This window comes from Octodon degus, unplaced genomic scaffold (assembly GCF_000260255.1).
Source record: "Octodon degus isolate 3935 unplaced genomic scaffold, OctDeg1.0 scaffold00015, whole genome shotgun sequence".
Classification (NCBI taxonomy): domain Eukaryota; kingdom Metazoa; phylum Chordata; class Mammalia; order Rodentia; family Octodontidae; genus Octodon; species Octodon degus.
In genome coordinates, this window is record NW_004524591.1 from 179,193 (window position 1) to 198,551 (window position 19,359).

At 38.8% G+C, this 19,359-nt stretch overlaps 1 protein-coding gene across 1 annotated transcript in view; it reads right to left on the reverse strand.

The window, feature by feature from the left end:
- The window catches only part of Hook1 (hook microtubule tethering protein 1), a 134,449-nt gene extending 122,857 nt beyond the window's left edge, over positions 1–11,592 (reverse strand). The window contains exons 1-2 of the mRNA XM_004626418.3: positions 11,365–11,592; positions 1,684–1,769 (exon numbers count right to left, since the gene is read on the reverse strand). Of these exons, the coding sequence (XP_004626475.1) occupies positions 1,684–1,769; positions 11,365–11,421 (143 nt within the window). The 5' untranslated portion in view covers positions 11,422–11,592. The remainder of the gene's footprint in view (positions 1–1,683; positions 1,770–11,364) is intronic.
- Between the last annotated feature and the right edge of the window lie 7,767 nt (positions 11,593–19,359).

Below are 19,359 nucleotides of genomic sequence, written 5' to 3' on the forward strand. Positions count from 1 at the left end.
TTTTTTTGGTGAAGAATCAGTTTTAATTATTTCTCGAGCAGTAGAACATACCTGTGAGCAGATTATACAGGTAAAGCCATGTGGGCCTGGGCTTTCCTTTAATGGAGAACTATTAAATTACTAACCTGTCATACTTAACTTACTTTTTTCCCCTTACATTACCAAGGATAGAACTCGGGACCTTGTGCTTGCCAGGCAACCACTTATTCCACTGAGCCATCTCCCTTGACCCCTATTTATTTATTTATTTAAATAATAAGGTACAGGGTCTCCCTATGCAGCTCAGATTCCTAGGGATCCTCTTGTTTTCAGCCTCCCCAGTGCTGGGATTACCGGCGTGTGTGGCCTATATATCTCTTGAAAAATTATATTCTATATATGTACTTTTAAAAACACTTTATAATTGAGCTATAATAAGCTATATATTTCATGTTCAAAAATTGAGTTTTGGGATAAATACATATCAGTAAGATCATTATCACTATCTGTGGCATAAATATATCCATCACCTTTAAAACAAAATAATAATAATTTTAAGCTGTCTTTTTATGAGGTAGTATTCAGTGTTCATTAAAACAAAGCTTTACGACAAGGTAACAGATAATCAATTTCTGATCATACACTAATAAGCAGAGACAGAATCTGGGCTTCAAAATAAGCTATTATTATGATTATTATTATGACAATTATGACTACTATTATAATCATCATGACTATTAATAAATTAGGGGAATAGAATTGGCCTTTTTTGTCCTATTGAGGACTATATTATAACCTTATTTATTTATTTTTGTATTTTAGGACAGTGTCTACAGAGTCTACAGGGTCTCACTGCGTAGATCGGACTCATAGTGATACTCCTGTTTACAACCTCCCAAGTGCTGGGATTACAGGTGCGTACCTTCACAGCCAGTCTCAGTGTCCATCTCTCACCATGCCCCAGGGGCAGGGCCAGCACGGCAGGCCCAGGGATCAAACTCCTGGCCCTTGCATCTGCCTACGCAGGTGCTTCAATCCACTGAGCTATTTGGCTGGCTCTTAACCCTATTTATTTTGAGATATAAATTTAATGTATTATCTATGAAAAGTATTAGCAAACTTAGGAACTTTTCATACAAAATAGGTTCATGTTAAAAAATAAATTTATTAGTACAGTGAATAGCACCTGTGACTTCACATTTCACTCATTACTTCATGGTTGGTAATTCATAAATTACTACTATTAATTCAAATTAGACTTAAAATTCAACATTTTCCCAAATCCCAAACTATATGTCTCAATAATCTTTCAGAAAGAAATCTCTGTGCACTGGTAACTTCAAATAACAGTAATATATCCGTAGGAAAAATTCATTTCTGCAACTGTGGGAAGAAACAAGCACTTCATTCATTAACCTTTTACTTTTGTCATTATTATCTTGTGAACATGCCCAGAATTATGTTAAAATAAAATTTCTTGGATAAGTAAGAACTTTTCCCCCATATATAATTAAGATGTGTCTCTATGAATAATCAAGCAATAATATGGTGTGAATGTTTTCATCACCTCATTGTAAGAAAGCCTTGGTACTGTGATGTCTGAACATGTCACTGAATAGGATAAAATTTCAATGACCTGGAGATACGAGTGTAAGTGTTCTTGGGCTTATAATTCTTTTTAGTCAGAATTTGACTCTTACTCACATTTGATGAAGAACTTGTGCCATGGCAACTCCACTAGTCAGCTGTTTCACATCTTGACAAGGTGAGGCAGTCTTGAATGTCTGCAGCTAAAATGACATAAAGTAAGTGACCTTATTTGCTTTATTATCCCTACAGGGTAGCATTATAGAACAAACAAAAAACAGTTATAAAGTGTTATACTTTATTGAAATACTGACCTCTCAAACAAATGAAAATATGCTAATATGTTTCTATGACTGTATAATATGTATATAAAATACACTTAGTGCAAAACCTCATGCCTAATACAGTAAGATACATTAATGTTGTGTGTGAAGTAACTCAGAATTTCTTAATAATGCTAAGCCAGATATATAACTCTAGTCTTTATTTTTAGGAAAACATTGGAAAGAGGACTTTGAGATAACATTTATAAGTTCACATTTCACTCATTTGATAAAAAACATAAAGTTATAAAAGTCAAATCTAACAATTACTTATAGTTTATTCATAGGCTCTGAGGTAAAACAGTACCTTTTACTACTATTCAAAACTTGGCCCTAGGAGGCCTGCTGGTTAGCTCAGTTGTTTAAGTACCTGCTCATGCAAACACAGTCAGGCCCAGGATACCACGGTGGGGTTGGATCTCCAGCTTCACGTGCCTTACCAGACCCGCCCTAAAGGCACCCTGAGCTAGCCAAAAAAAAATAAAAAATCCTGCTCAGCTTTTTAGCTCAGCAGATTAAAGTACCAGTGCAGGGGCCAGGGCTTCAATCCCCAGGGCCTGCCAGGCCAGTCCCACCCCCAGGGCACGCTGAGACGGAAATTGAAACTGGGCATGGTGGCGCACACCTGTAATCCCAGCTCTTGGGGCCAGGGAGATGGCTCAGTGGAATAAGTGCTTCCCTGGCAAGCTCAAAGGCCTGAGTTCAATCCCTGGTTCTGAAAAAAAAAGACTATAATCCCAGCCCTGGGGAGGCTGTAAACAGGCAGATCACTATCAGTACGATCTAGTAGTGAGACCCTGAATACCCTGTAGACCTTTCCCTAAAACACACACAAAAAAACCCACAAAACACTTGGCCTTAAGCATAAAGAGTCAAGGGTCCATCCATCATGTGAAGCTGTTTATATCTCATTTAGTTTTATAATGACTAACTTTTAAAAACCTTGTTTGCTAGACATTACTACATACATGAAAAAATAGAAGCAGAATGGTATCCAACTTTTTCAAAAAAGCAACCAGAAAATACGAAAACTTTCAGAAAGCAAATTATATCACAACTAAAATGGCTCATATTCTTTCCAGAAATCTAATTTCAAACCACAAGGATCTTCAAATAACTGCACAACAATTCTCTTTTCCCACACACCTTCATCTTCAATACTGACTTAGAATTTCTGCACTTATCACGTAAGTATCATAACCCAATAGAATTCTCTCCCTCAGTTTACCACTGGTAGCTCCATGTGTTTTTAGAGTCTACAAATCTATCTCTGGACAGACTATCACAGACAGACTAACATTAGTCACTTTCAAAATACACAAAGATACTTCTACTAAGCTCCTACTCTGCTTGGTATACTATGATAGAGGATGGAGTTTCAATGGATAACCATTAGGATGGTACCCTTCAAGTAGCTCCAGCTAAGGGTAAAGGAACAGAAAAAAAGATTTTTTTTCATTTGTGTATTTGATGCAGTGTCTCACTATGCAGCTCAGGCTAGCAATGATCCTCGTTTTCAGCTTCCGCAGTGCTGGGATTACAGGCATGTACCACCATGCCTTGACTTCTAGCAGGCTCAGTACACCCTGGGGGTGGGGCTGTCACAGCATGTGGGACCTCAAACCCTAGCCCCTATGCTTTCCAAAGCAGGTGCGTTGTCTGCTGAACTATCTCACCAGCCCTTAAACTATATCATTTTAGGTAATATAAGTTTCACAATTGAAGTACACACAAAATGTTTAAAAAATATATAAGACTCAACTAACCTAATTAGGATTTATATTTAGGAAAGACACCACAGAGGTGATTCTTGGATAGATCTTAAGGGATTATTAGCATATTCTATAAGTATGGCAGGAGGTAGTAAAAGGAAGCCCGCGGAAACTGCAATATTCTAAAAGTAGAAAGACGGGAAAAAGGATGGCATATGCGCACATATGCTCATATGCAGATATGCTCTCATCTCATTGGATTTGCAGTACAAAGGATGGGGAAGGGATGACAGGAAATTAAAGACAAAAGGCCAGGAAGCTTGGATTTACAGCCTTAGTGGCACTTTTATGGAATGGGAAACTGAACAATTTCTCCCTCAGAAGATAGGGGTAAGGATCAAATCAAATAGTAAACACATTCAGACCAGTGGTGTTATTATAGGTAAGTTAGGTAGAAACATTGTAGCTAATAAGGCCTTTAAGGGGCCAGACAGGGCCCAGTAGGGCCCTTAAGAGGTCAAAGTAGAAGGCAACTATGGCTGGAAGTACATTCACTGAAAGCCAGACTTCAAGTAAAAGAACTACTTCCCCTAGGAAGAACAGCAGTGATTAACATTCTAAGTAAGCAAGCATCAATTACCTTAGGGTGGAAAACCAAACCTCCTTAACCCACCCTTTCAGGAAAGTCCATGTATGTCACATGTGTACCAGCTGCTTGATCTGTTTTACCCTTTGATCCACATTTAAGCAGTTCTACCCAACCAACTATATTTGTTGTATACTTATTGGTTGACCATGGTTTTGTCCTACCTCACACCAAACCTATGATTTACCATTGGATCAATATTACCTAAGCCACTAGTAATTTTGATTGATTATACTCTGTTCCACATTAAGCCCCTCTCGCTTCACAGCTTTGCTCAGTACACACCCTTGAGAAGCAGATTTGACAGGCAACCCACTTTCTGGGCCTCCCTCTGTCCCTCAGACAGAAGCTTGCTTTCTCTCAATGAATTTTTAGTACTCTTAAACCTCCATTGTTCTCTTCCCTAAAATTAAATAAAAAAACAAAAAACAAAAAACAAACAAAAAAAAAAAACCCCAAACAACCATTTGGCCTTAAGCATAAAGCGTCAGGGATCCATCCACCATGTGAAGTTGATGACCCAAAAGCCTGGATATTTCACTCCTTGATTTAGAGCAAACAAACTTACATGTTTTCAGCATCCAGCTGGTTGGGAGTTTCTTCTCCCTGTGTCATTATGAGCTCAACAGCTGTTAGCAAACTAGCTATGAGCTATGGTTTCTACAAATCTGACAGGACAAAATAAATTTATGGAATATTTGGAATGTAAAATAATGATTTTGCATTTTTGTATTTGTGGAGAAGAAAAATCCCAGAACTTAAAGCTATTTTTCCTCTGTGTGTGTGTGTGTGTGTGTGTGTGTCTGTACTTTATTAATTGGTACAATTGAGGTATATATAATGACCACATTCATTATAGGGAATTTGTATCTACACGTGATATTGTTCCATTCTCATCCCCTTTCCAAATCCCTTCTCCTCATTCATAAAGTTGAGTTTTCATTTTATCCTTTCCTCATTTTTTTCTTTCCCCTCTCTCCTCCTTAGTTTCTTTTATCTTTTGAAGAATTTCTTCCTCTACTTCAAAATATCTATTATACATTTATTTTCTAATCTACCTTTTCAGTTTCTCACATCAGAATGATAATGAGGTATTTACACATGTGTGTTCAATTTATCTCACTTTTGATTATGGTCTCAAGGTCCACTCATTTAGTTATAAGTCTCAAATTTATCTTAAAGTATTTTTAAAATGAAAAATAAACTGTAGCTTCCATTTTTCACTCCTTCCTACTTAAACATTAACTTTTTTGTGCAACTTAAGAGTCACATCATTAGCATTTTATAAAATGGATATGAATATTCCCATTTAGATATATGGATATGAATATATTCAACCATGATTTTATAAGGACAATATTGCAGCCACAAAATATTAGGCAAAATAGTAAATATACATGTACTATATAAGGAAAATATACACTAAGGAGTTGTGTTCTTGCTCACTACTTTCAGATTACAATCAATTTCTCCTCCTCATAGCCTGGACAACAACCAGACTGTTACCAATTCCACAAGCTTAGTAGGAATGTGAACATATATACTGAAAATATGTACTAATAACAGTTTTTGAAAGATAGTAAAACTGGGCCAGGAATATAGCTCTGTGGCATAAATACCTGCCTGGCAAACACAAGATCATGAGTTGGATTGCTGGTGGGTGGGAGGAAAGGGCAGAGAGAGAGAGAGAGAGAGAGAGAGAGAGAGAGAGATTAAAACAACTCTATTTCAAGAAATAGTTGGGAATTAAATTAGGTAATAGAGAAACTCATTTAATTTAGCTATACTAAAAGCTTTTGTAACCAACAACAGAGAATAAATTAAGCTAAGGCACTGCTCAAAATATTAAAAAGCTGAGGCACTGCTCAAAGTATGAGGCCAAATCAGAAGAAAAAACAAAAGGAATCTTTTACACTATTCTTTATAAGAGGCAAAAGAAGGAAGTGACCCAAAAAGGACAGATAGGGCTCCCCTGAGTGTCCACAATGAAGCACATTATTCTGGCAAATGACAGCATTATTTCTTTCTGGTTTTTGTTTGTTTGTTTATTGGCAGAACCGGGGATTGAACTCAGGCCCTTACACTTGTCAGGCAAGCACTTATTCTACTGAACTATCTCCCTGGCTCCTCCCTTCTATACGTTTTTAATGAAACAAATAATCACAAATGTGGAAGTGCTATTATTGAACTGCTTCAATATGAGCATCACATAAATTATTAAAGAAGGGGTCTTCAAAATTGACAGCAAACAAAAAAATCTTATCGGGGCTGGCAAGATAGTTCAATGATCTAAAGCGCCTGCTTAGGCAAGCCTAGGCAGGTACAGGGGACATCTGTTGGATCCTGAGCACCACATGCTGCACCAGCACCACCCTCAGGGTGGGCTCAGCCAGCCAAAAATAAAAAAATCTTGATCAAATCTACCTTCAGAGTCCCCTCCTTCAGGTTCTCATTTCTTTTCTTTTCTTATCTTTTTTTTTTTTTTTTTTTTTTTTTAAATTTAGTGCAAGGTCTACAGAGTTTACAAAGTCTCACTACACAGATCGGACTCGTAGTTAACCTCCTGTTTTCAGCTTCCCAAGGGCTGGGATTACAGGCGTGTGCCACCATGCACAGTCTCAATCCACCACCTCAGCACATCCCAGGTGTGGGGCTGGCACAGCAGCCCAGGGATCGAACCCTGGCTCCTGCATCTGCCTAAGCAGGCGCTTTAGTCAACTGAGCTATTTGGCCAGCCCAGGTCCTCATTTCAGAAAGACACTATTTTTAGGTTTAAGATCTTCATTAAAAACAACTCAGTCTTAAGTAATTTTCTTAATTTGCATATGTATTTTTTTTTCTTTTTTATACCTGTCAAAGTCAGGTGAACCAAAAGAACCATTAAAAACACTTAATTCAATATTCAAAATTTATTGGTAAAAGTAAAGTCCAGCAACTTGCCTTACAGAGAAGCCATGGAGAAAGAAAACAGTGATGGCAAGTCAAGCAAGGATAGGCTGATTGAGGCTGGCATTTGTGATCTCTGGTTTTCAAGGGTGATTATTTCCAGCTAGGTCTTATTTTGGGGGAAAGAGGGTACAGTAGAAAACAGGTCAGACAAGAGCTCTAATGTCAAGTAGCACACTGGATGATTTTAAGAGTTAACTGTTATAATGATGTAATGAGAGAAGAGGGTGAGCAAATTATAAACAAAGGGGTGGGCAACAGATAAGTACTACTATGTTTGCTTTCCTTCTTTTGTTTTTTGCATTTATTATTAGCACATTTGCAGTATATAATGAATATGTTCATCACAGGTAGATGGTACATGCACAGGACATATGCTAACTCTTTTACATCCTCTCTTTGCTCCCCTCTCACCTTCCTTTGGTCCATCTCCTATTGTAAAAGATCTTCTCCCCTGCTTCCTATTGCGTATCTTTTATTTTTCTCTTTAATTTACTTATACTTAGGGATTCTCATCCAAGAGAAACCATGTAATATTTAAACCATGTGCCTGATTTATTTCACTTAATGTTATAGTCTCAAGGCACATCCATTTTCCCACAAATGACTTATTTGTCCTTCATACCAGAGTAGTGCTACATTGTGTAAAAAAAACATATTTATGTCATCCATTCACCTGTTGATGGACATATAAGCTGCTTCCAATGTTTAGGTATTATAAATAGCTACCCATGTTTATAGCTACCTACTATCCACACAGGTATGCATATATCATTGCAATATGATAGCTTTACCTTTTTGGGGAAGATACCTAGAAGGGAAATAACTGAGTCAAATAGAATTTCCAGTTTTAATTTATGAAGTATCCCCATACTGATTTCTATAACAGTTGTACTAGTTTACATTCTTATCAGCAATGTAGACAGATGCCACCCACCCCACTGTCTCAGCAACATTTACTCTTATTATTATTTATGATAGTTATTCTTTTTGGAGTAAGATGGGATCTTGGAGTTTTAGTTTCCATTTCTCCAATGGTCAGAGATATTTAATATTTCTTCTTGCATTGGTCATTTGTACTTCTGAGAAGTGTCTACTTCCATTGTCCATTTTTCAACTTTTTTTAATTTTAGGAGGATCAATTTTTTTTTTTTTTAGTTTTTTATATATTCTAGATACTAGACCTCCCTTTGAAGAATAGCTAGTGAAAATATTATCCTATTCTGTAAGTTGTTTCTATACCCTATTGGTTGTTTCCTTTCTTGTGAAGAAGCTTTTTAATTTGCTATGATCACATCTGTTTATTCTTTTTTGTGTGTGTGTGTTTAGGGCAGGGTGTACAGGGTCTCACTGCATAGATCAGACTCATAGTGATCTTCCTGTTTACACCTCCCAAGTGCTGAAATTACAGGCCCACACCACTATGCCCAGGCTCAATCAGCCTCTCAGTGTGCCCTGGGGACAGGGCCAGCATGGCAGGCCTGGAGATCAAACTCCTGGCCCCTGAATCTGCCTAAGCAGGTGCTTTAATCCACTGAGCTATTTGGCTGGCCCTCCATCTGTTTATTCTTGATGTTATTTCTTGTACAACTGGGGTCCTGTTCAAGGGGTCCTTGCCTACACCTATGTCTTCAAGATTTCCATTTATTTTATCTCCTAGCAAGTCTGGTCAAGTGTTTCTGTTTTAAACTCAATTTCTGTTTTAGATCTCTGATCCATTTTAATTTTAATTTAATATATGGTGATAGATGAGGGTCTAGATCCAGTCTTTTCCATGTGCTAGCCACTTATCCCATCACTACTTGCTTTTTAAAAAGGTTATCTTTCCTCCAAGGTATGCTTTCAGCCCCCTTGTCCAAGATAAGACACCTGAATAAGGTTTCTGCATCCTCTACTGTGTTCCACAGAGCCACAAGTCTGTTTTGTACCCGTATTATTTTGTTTTTATAGTACCCAGGATAGAACTCAGGAGTGGTCTACCACTGAGCTACATCCCCTGCCCTATGTATTTTTCTGAGACATGCTCTTGCTAAAGTGTCCAAATTGGCATTGAACTTTCAATCCTCTGGCTTTAGCCTCCCATACAGCTGGCATTATAGAAATGCACCACTAAGCCTACTTGAGAAAGGACTGTCACAGCGAGTCTCTGAAAGGTAACAGCAGAACAAAAGCCTGCAGAGTGAAAATAACCAGCCATAAAAGAACCAAAAGAATAATCTAGGTAGAAGAGACAGGGGTTGTTTTTTTGTTTTTTCTTTAAAGGTGTATTTAAAAAAGCTAAGCTTCTTCAAAAACCAGGAAATCAATGAAAAATTGGCAGGCATGGAGGTGTGTAGCATGAAGTGAATTTGGAGAACTTAGGGAAGTGAGGAGGATCAATGGTGCAGGAGCTGGGAAAAGCCAAAAGCAAGCAGTGAGGCTCACCAGGAATCACGTAAAGAAGAAAAGTCAAAAGACAGGTATCCTAGCAATTAAAACAGAAGATAATTTCACAAAGGAAGCACCAAATAACATTAGATTACAATTACTGCATTTGGCAAACACTATGAAGCAAAAGCCTTAGAGAAAGAAAACTTCACTGAGTAGAGTGAGTGAATTAAGGGAGCATAAAAGGTGACTGAGAGAGACAAATGCAGTGAGTGAAGTGGAGGCTTTGATCTTTTGAAAAAGAAGATTTTAGCACATTTATGTATACAAAGAAAAGAGCCAGACGAAAGAAAGAAATACAAATACAGAAGAGGATAAGTAATAAAGCAAAGTTCTAGAAGAGCTGGAAGAGACAGAGTCTTAAGCCAGAGCCAAAGAGAAGGAGGTGGTCATCTGGCTGAAAGCAAGACAAACAGAGTAATGATAGAGCTTTGCTAAAAAGGAAGAAAGAACTGTCTGGTCACTCCTAACCATAAAACTGGACAAGGTTATGGGGCAAGTGAACAGGAAAAGTCACATTTGGCAATAGCAGCAGTGACTAATGCAACTGTTTGTTCACTGAATTTTCTTCATGGTGTTTTGCAGCCCAAGAGAAGACTGCTGAAGCAAATAACCTATTGTATTGTTTTCTTGAGTTCAAGGTCAGCATGGGCAACTTAACACGTTTTCAGATTTTAAGCAAGTTTGCTTTCCGCTGTAATTATACACAGCTCTGCCTGCCATTCCAATTAAATATGCTTTCCTCAGCATCTTACACAAAATAGGGAGTCAACAGATTCTGACTATAAAGAATGGGAACAATCATATAACATTTAAAAGTATCAGACTAACAGTTCAAGAAAATGCTGTACTTCTCTACCATGCCAAATTAAATTCAGAGGCATAAAGATTACAGTTTACAGTCAGACCGGGTTAGAGCATTATGTTCCAAATTAGGACAGACCCTTTAATTAACCACTTGTCTTAAGAAAACATCATTAAATCTTAAATACAGTATTTGAACTCCAACAGCTATTTTAAATGAAAATACAGATTTCCTGTTAACTGCTTTAATTTAAAAACCCTAGACATTTAAATTCCACTTAAAGTAAAAGCTATTTAGTTCCTAAGGTCTTCAAAGTCGCTTTAAATTAAAGCTAGCTCCAACAGCCTTCATACACTAACAAAAATCTTTCAAATTTCTCGTTACTTGGGATTACAGCATTAGGAGATAGTTAAAGGAATCTATCAGCCAAGGAATGACTCCTGATCCAGCCCGATCACATTCCGTTCTGCACACGCCCCTCGACACACAGCGCGCTGGTCGGAGGATGCATTACCAATCCGACTCCAGCCTCGCGCAGCACGCGCAGGGGGCCACTCTTGGATGCCAGCTCTCCAATCCCCAGGAACCTCCCAGAGGTGAAAAGGCATTTTGCTGTCTACAATAATGACAAATCTGACCCTGGATCTCAACATCACACAAATGAACGCAAATCCTAAATATGGATAAAGCGTAAACAAGCTAAATTCTTTTTCCTTAAAGAAAAATATGGAGGAAGAGGGGCCGTCAGAAGAGAAGGCTAGCTCACTGCCGGGCAGCTGGGTCTCCACCCCGTACACGTGCACGCACGAGCTCGGCGACCGCCGGGCCTCGGCCTGGCAGCGACAAGCAGAGGGGTGCCTCGCGGGTGGGCGCGGGCTCGCGGGAGGCCGATCCCGCGACAACAGCGCGCGGCGGACGGGAGCCAGGCCCCGCACTCACCCACAGGATAAGGCTGTCGCACAGCGGCCGCTCCGGGGCTGCCAACGCCTCCTCCATGGCAGGACGCCTACTGGCGACGGACCCCTCGTCCTGGTGCCTCCCGCGCCGCTGTCACCACAGCCCGCCCGCAGGGAAAGCTCGCCAGCCAGGCTGGGCCTCTGCGCCTCCCGCGCGCCAAGCCCCACGACGCAGGCCTCCGCTCACAGACCGCGCTGGCTCCGCCTCAAGCCCGCGCGCGCCCCGCCCCCGACGGTCGCACCTGGGCCCCTCCCCCCGTCCCCACCCCTCTACTGCCCACCTCGCCCGCCTCCCGGAGTGACCTGCGCACGCACCAGTCACAAAGAGGGAAGGTGGCCGGGAGGGACGGGCGCGGGCAGGAAGAGCTGGCTAGGTGGGGCAGAAAGGGCTGCTGATTGGACGGCCCCTCGTGGGCTCCGACCAATGAGCAGGAGACGAGAGTGAGACTCGGGCTAGGAGCTAGAGTGGATAGGGAGAGGTTTATGACCTAGCAGGTGCGGTACAGGCTGGTCCGGTCTGTGTGCGGGGAAGGAGCGCGCGTGCGCGACAGGGACTAGCGAGGCATAAATTACTGGAGGCAAGAAAGGTCAGCAGGGGCCATCTGATCTGCGGCTCTCTGCCGCAGTCCTAAGGCTACACCTGCGGGGTCCAAACTACTCTCACCTCTCCTCCCAAAGAGATCATACCCAGGAATTAAAACTGCTCAAGGAAAGACTAGATGAGCTGATTTTCGCCTGGCCGTTCCTTTGAAAGGGATATTTTAATCTGCAGACGTGGTAAAGAAATGGGTGATTTAGGGAAAAGAAAGTAGTTTAATGCAGCCTAAATATGCTCTCACGAGATTACAGATCATGGCAGTTTCATTTAAAATAGACAAAGGATAGGCTGTTTACAGGTAGCAAAATGAAAAATGAGATGCCTTACTTTTCGAAGAACATGGAAAATATCAAAGTACCCATTTTATTTTCTAAGATATTAGAGTGGGTAGTAGTTTAAAACGTGAAGCTCTCCAAGGTGCTGATAGTCGCTTGGATTATTGAGAAGGACTAAATATTCTTAGCTTTCCTGTTGGCTTTCATCAACTCATTCATAGATTCATCATGACATGCTCTATGTAAGAAGGCAGCTGGCTCATTTAAGTTTCATTTATATATTTAGACATGGAAAGTTTCAAATTTTCATGATAGATGGCTGCAATTAAAACTTCAAGTATAAATCGGTCTCGTTCTAAAAATACTATGTATGCATTTGCTGTTGAATTCCTTAACGTTATTTCACAATTTAAGGGGTTTAGGGTCACTTTACATTCTGGACACTGGGAAAACTGGTCATATGACTAGATGACAACTGCAAGGTCGAAGCATAGAAGTGATGGTATGAATTATGCTTTTCTCTGCATTGGCTTTGGTCTCAGCTTTTTCCTATGAACCACAACTTTCAATTCTTAACATCGTTGTAATTAAGATGTAAACATGTACTGTACAGGTAGTGTAAATTGCAAACTGTAAACTTTGCGAATATGAGTTACATATTGAAAACTACGTGAGAACATCTATTGCCAAGCTCTATAGATGTCTAAACTACTCACTTAGACTGTTCTTAAAAAGAGGGACGTGATTTTGATGGGATTTGGGACTCTGAATTGGTCTGCAAGAGAGAACTGGTAAGAGATGAAAAATCTCTTGACAAGGCAACTTACAAAGAATTGTGGGGCCGGCCAGAGAGCTCAGCGGATTAAAGCGCCTGTTTAGGCAGATCCAGCCAGGGGCAAGGGATTAGATCCCTGGTGTGCTGTGCCAGCCCCGCCTCCAAAGCGTGCGGAGAGGGCGGTTGAGACTGGGCTTGGTGTCGTGCACCTGTAATCTCAGCGCTTGGGAGTCTGAAAATAGGATCACTAGGAGTCCGATCTGTGTAGTGAGACCCTGTACTAAATACATAAAAATAAATAAATGAATAAATAAAAATTATAGAAGAGAAAATCTGTGCCTTGAACACACAGGTGATGGAATGACGAAGCAGATATAAATTCTAAAGTTTTCCCTGCTGACTTCCAGATACCTAGATGGCTGAAAGTGAACACCAGTTGGAGAAGTCTGGCCTGCATAGGTGTGGAACTCAACTGGTAGATCCTCCACGCATGCTGGCCTGACCACACCTGCGGCAAACAGTCCTTCATGGCATTCACTCCAAAGCGAAGTAAGTACTGGGTACACACTCAGAGGATCCTGACTACATTCCTTGGGCACAGCTATCCTCTCTAGTCTTCAGACAGATGTGCACCAAATGTTGAAGAAAAAAAGAAGGGTTGAGAGGAGAGGAAGAGGCAGATAGAAAGGAAAAAGCTGCAGCCGAGACTCCATCATCTCAGCAGCAGAAAGACAGAGGAAGCCAGAACAGTATATCATATCCACTCCAGTAGAAGTCCTGGGAAGAGATGGTTGTGAAAATTGACACCATTGCATGTGTGTGTGTTTATTTCTCTATTTATAATTTTTGAGGCTTTTTCTGTTTTTATTTTTCATTAGTATATGTTTGCAGCATAAAATGATTACATTCACCTTCTGGTTCTTAGATCTGTAATCACATAGGCACAAGTTCCTAGATCTTACCTGAGCTCCATCAAATACTGTAAGGAAAAGAAAAACCAATCCCAGACATAAGTAACAATACAGAGTAATTTTTCAATTGTTTTACATTTGCAGGAAGGAGTGTTTAACTTGTCATTATTCAGTGAAAATAAATACAACCATTTCATTTGTTGAGCTTATTTAAACTCATGCTAAAGCTCAAAATATAATTTCACACTTGCTTTTTACCTTGTTCTAAATAACTCAGATTAGAAAAATATTTAAATAGCAACATATACATAGCATTTTTAAATACTTAAAACAACCAGTGAAGATGAGCACTTGATTTTAAAATATCATATTGATAATGTCATCAGTCTAAACTATCAATTAAACATTTAAATTTTGTAATTTATATCTCAGTTTAATAAAATCATAAGATGTGTCTTCATTTTACATCATGTTAAAAGAGATGAGCCATGTATTTGCAGCCAGTTGGTGACCTATTTTTTCTATATACAAAAATACTTTTAATCCATGTAAGCAGGTTTTAAAATGAAGACCACACTGTGACACACAGTGGATAATCATTTAATCCAGAGATGTTTGTCTATAAAAAAGCAAGAATAAGCTGGCTTTATATTCTAATTGCTCAGGCTATTGCCTACTGTTTGCTAGATTTTTGAAAATTTATACTTAGAAAAAATATATTTATAGTAAATAATGTCACATGCACAAGAGAGGTTTAATGTGTCTTATAAAATCTGGCCAGGTGTGGTGGCACACATCTGAAATTTCAGGACTCAAGAACATGTGAATATTTCTCCAGTTAACATGTTTTATATTTTTCCTTGCTGCCAAAATGTTTATTCAGGCAGTAAGTGTTGTTCAATATTGTGCAGAAAGCAAATGCATCATCCCAGGTCCGTGAAATTATTGCCTGCTAATGACACTGATGGTTCAGGGACCTTAAATACATTCAGCTTTTTGCAACATTTTATATGAAGATGAAATAAAATAAAGATAAATTGAACTATTATTTTTACCCAAGTTTTCTTATAAACATTAAGTGACTTTTCTGAAAAATAATTAAGCAGGATGTTTGGATTAAATATCTGGCCTACTCATGTACCTGTATTTTTTATTAAATTTTTATTCATATATTTATTCAATACAGTCTCGCTGTGCATTTCAGACTCGTAGTGATCCTCCTTCTCAGCCTCCCCAGCACTGGGATTATAGGCATGTGCCACGATGCTTGGTTTCAGGCTGGACGTACCAGGGAAATGGGGCCAGCACGGCATGCAGTACCAGGAATCAATCCCGAGTCCTTGCACTTTCCAGGCAAGCACTTACACCACCAAGCTATCTCTCCAGCCTAATGTACCTGTATTTTTAAGTGCATGTATTTTAAAATTTTGGATATAATTACCACATTTTTTATAGGTAGATGGATAGATATGTGTCACTCAAGAATAACAGAAATAATTATTCTTCACATTTAAACTTTCAGCACATATCATGTAAGAATAAGGATTTTTTTTTGTATTGGGAATCAAACACAGGATCTTATGCTTACCAGGCAGGCACTGAGTTGCTGAGCTATATATCTGGCCTAAGAATAAAGAATATTCAAATAATCATATATAATCATTACATATGGGAAATATAATGCATTATCAGTACTTGTGTAAGTTTATCTAATCGTCCCCAGTTAATTTGTTTTCCTCTCTCCCCGATTTCATAATCAAGGATCATGCTTGATATCAACTCCTCCAGCATTTCTAATTGGTTGATTTCTTGATTATAGCTATTCTTTCTGGATTGGGATGGAATCTCAGTGCTATCTTAATTCTTGAAGGATGAGTGATGCTGAACATTTTTTTCATATTTTATTTGCAATTTGTATTTCATCATTTGAGAAGTGTTTATTCATCTCAGATGACCATTTTTGGATTATTCTTTGAATTTATGGTTGTCCTAAGTTTTTTCCATTCTTTGTACATTCTAGATAGAAGTCCTCTGTCAGCAGGACAGCTTGCTAAATTTTTTTTACCACTCTGTATTTTTTCATTTTGTTGATTTCCTTTGTTATACAAAAGCTTTTATATAGAATGAGATCCTAGTAGTTGATTCTTTGAAGTATTTTTCATCCAGTCAGCATTTTGTTTATGAACTCTCTACCTACACTTACCTGCTCAAGACTTCTTTCTACTTTCTCATCCAGTAGATTTGGTTTTCTTTTTAATATTTAGATCCTTGAAGCATTTTTACTTTAGGTCTTGGTGGTACACATGGGTCTGGTTTTAGTCTTCAGCATGTAGAGAACAAGTTTTTCCAGCACCATTTATCAAAGTGGCTGTATTTCTCTAAGGGAATATGTTTAGCCCTTTGTCAAAGAAGAAGTGGCTAAGTGTTTTTAGTTATGTCTGAATCTTCTAATCTGTTTCACCAGTCCTCAAGTATGTTTTTTTTTTCCCCCAGTATAATGCTGATTTTATCACAGTAGCTTCATAGCATACTTTTGGGAGTGTGCCACTTTTACAATGTTAGTTCTTCCTATCCATAGATAAGAGTTATCTTTCTATTATCTGATATCCTTTTTCATCTTCTTTTTCAGATGCAATCCTGATCACAATACCATTAGCATGTCTTGCAGAACTAGAGAAAACATTACTAAAATTCATTTGGAACCTGAAAAGACCTATAATAGTTAAGGCGATCCTGGGCAACAAAGACAAGGCAGGGGGTATCACAAACCCCAACTTGAAACTATACTACAAAACTACTGTGATGGAATCAGCATAGTACTGACAAAAAAGAGACCTTAGGACCAGTGGAATATATTAGAGAATGTAGACATAACTACAAACATGCTCAGCCACCCTTATCTTTGACAAAGGGGTTAAACATGTTCCTTTAGAGAAATACAGCCTCTTTAATAAGTGTTTCTGGAAAAACTGGCTCTCTACATGACAAAGACTAAAACTAGACCTATGTCTATCACCAATCCCTAAACTAAAGTCAAAATGCATCAAGGATCTCAATATTAAAATCAATGGAATTTTAATGTCCTAGACTTTTGTCTGGATCTCTTTCATGGATTCCATTTCTTTCCTATGTTGGGCATTTCTGAGTTCAATCTTTTTTCTATGCTCCTCTATTTATTTTAATCTGTGCCTGTTTTAATATATTTTGTCTTGATTGTCCTTTCTTTTTGCACCTTAGATATTATTTTTTCTATAGCCTGTTCCATTTGTTTTTTTACTTCTGCTGCTATTTCTCTCATTTCAGAGAGCTCCATGGGTTGCCTTCTGAATTCCTCTATTTGTTAGTGCTCTGGACTTGTCCTGGGTGGGTTGGGTGTTTGGGATTATGCTTTCTTCTTACTTTTTTCATATTAAGTTTCACTTTGATTTCTGTGTTGATGGTTGTAGTTTTCTCATGTGAGATAGCTTTATTTCTGGTGTCAAGGTCTTCCTTGGAGATGTCTGTATCTTAGTGTGTCTTCTAGATGTAATTGGTTCTTGTTCTTTATGTCTATCCTAAGAACTTATATTCTAAATATATTAAGAATGTATAATTGCTATCTATTTGATTCAAGGTCTACTCCGTTGGTACTGAACTCTTTCTTATCATAGTAACATCCTGGTTACAGTAGCACAGTTAGCACTAACAACAGACTCAAGCACAGCCTGGCTACTGATAAACTGTGGTAACTATCAGCCTGATATCTTTAACCACAGGAGGAAGTTCTGCAGTTATATAATGTAATCCAACTAATACCATGAACTTGTATACAACGTTTTTTCACTTAGTAGAGTGATTTTACCCTGCTGTAGGTGCTTTAAGAAGGATAGGGGATTGAATGAGATGAATGAGGTTAAATATAGCAGTAGCAAGGTTGGAAGGCATAGGATGATTATCAAAATTTTGGGTAATTGTAGGACACAAGAGGGAAGGATTGGAAAAGAAAGCTTGAGAGTTTTGATATGAACCAGAAAAAGGAGAGACCTTCACTTACGTGAAAGTACCAAAAAATCGTGAGATAGTTGACAGAAGAGAGGAAGAGGACAAGTAGAATAAAACAAAACAAAAGAGAGAACTAAATTGTGAACAAAAGAGAAATTTAAACAAAATAAAAGGAGAGGGAAAGAAAGGAAAAAACAGACAATGTAAACATTGAAAGAAAGCAAAACAAAACAAAGGGAAAAAGAGAAAATTAAACAGTAATTCAACTGACTACCAAGAAGAAAATTTCTTGACAGACACAAGTAAGACAAAGAAAAGTAAAAGTAGCAAAACCCCTGCAGTGTCTACAATTCTGTGGTAGGTTCAAGTCTGCTCTCAGAATGTGTACTCTACCAAGTTGCAAGCGGATTTGTTCTAGGTTTGGATCTGATCTGTCTCAGGATTTGGGGGACAGGATTAGTTTTCTGTGGCTGGGGTTCTCCCCAGCTGTTTGAAAAAGAGAGAGAGAGAGAAAGAGAGAGAGAGAGAGAGAGAGAGAGAGAGAGGAGGAGGAGGAGGAGGAGAGAAGAGAAGAGAAGAGAAGAGAAGAGAAAAGAAAAGGAAAGAAAAGAGAAAATAAAATGAAGAAAAGAGAGAAATGGGGGGATGGCCCTACCTGCCTACTTTTATTCCTATAGAGATATTAATGTCTTGGGATTCAAAACTAGACAAGATCTAGGAGGTTCAGTTGATCCGTGGTGCCAGTGTCCTCAGATTACATAATCATATTATGGATTTAATGACATGTAATTTCATCTCTGTGTGGCCAACCCAAAGCCAAAAGCTGTGAGGTTTGAAAAGATGAGCAGAACACCTCAGGCATGTCCTCTTTGCTGTAGGACTATTTTAAACCATGGCACTGTCTTGATCCAGAGTCCCCAGTGTGCCACTGTCTGCCCTTCGCAGCCTCTCCCTGGCACTGCTAAATGCACCATCACTCTCTGAACCCCACCATGAGGTCTACAGTCATGGCTGCACTCGCTGTGGCCAGCACAGAAAACTCTGTACATGGTCAATGCTCAGTAAGTGTGAGTTGCACCATGCAGCTCAGCCTATTCTCTTGTCCTCTCTTGCAGAAGGGACAACACTTACAATTCATTACAATTCCTTCTTGCCTTTGTTGTAGCCACAGGTCATGTTTCTCATCCTTTTGGTGTCTTTACTACCATTTCAGCTTCTTACTCTGAAATAAAATCTCAAGCTATAAAAGCCTAGGAGTCTTTCTCTATAACAAGTTGTTTTGAAATTGCACCTATACCCACTACCAGCCCAAGTAGGAAAAGAAGATAAGAGAAAACATGGAAAGATAAAAATAAATGTGCTAAAGCCCACCAGATTCAAAGCTAACCAGTTTTTAGCTTTTTTTTTTTACTGGAAATTTTATGATCATAATTCCAAT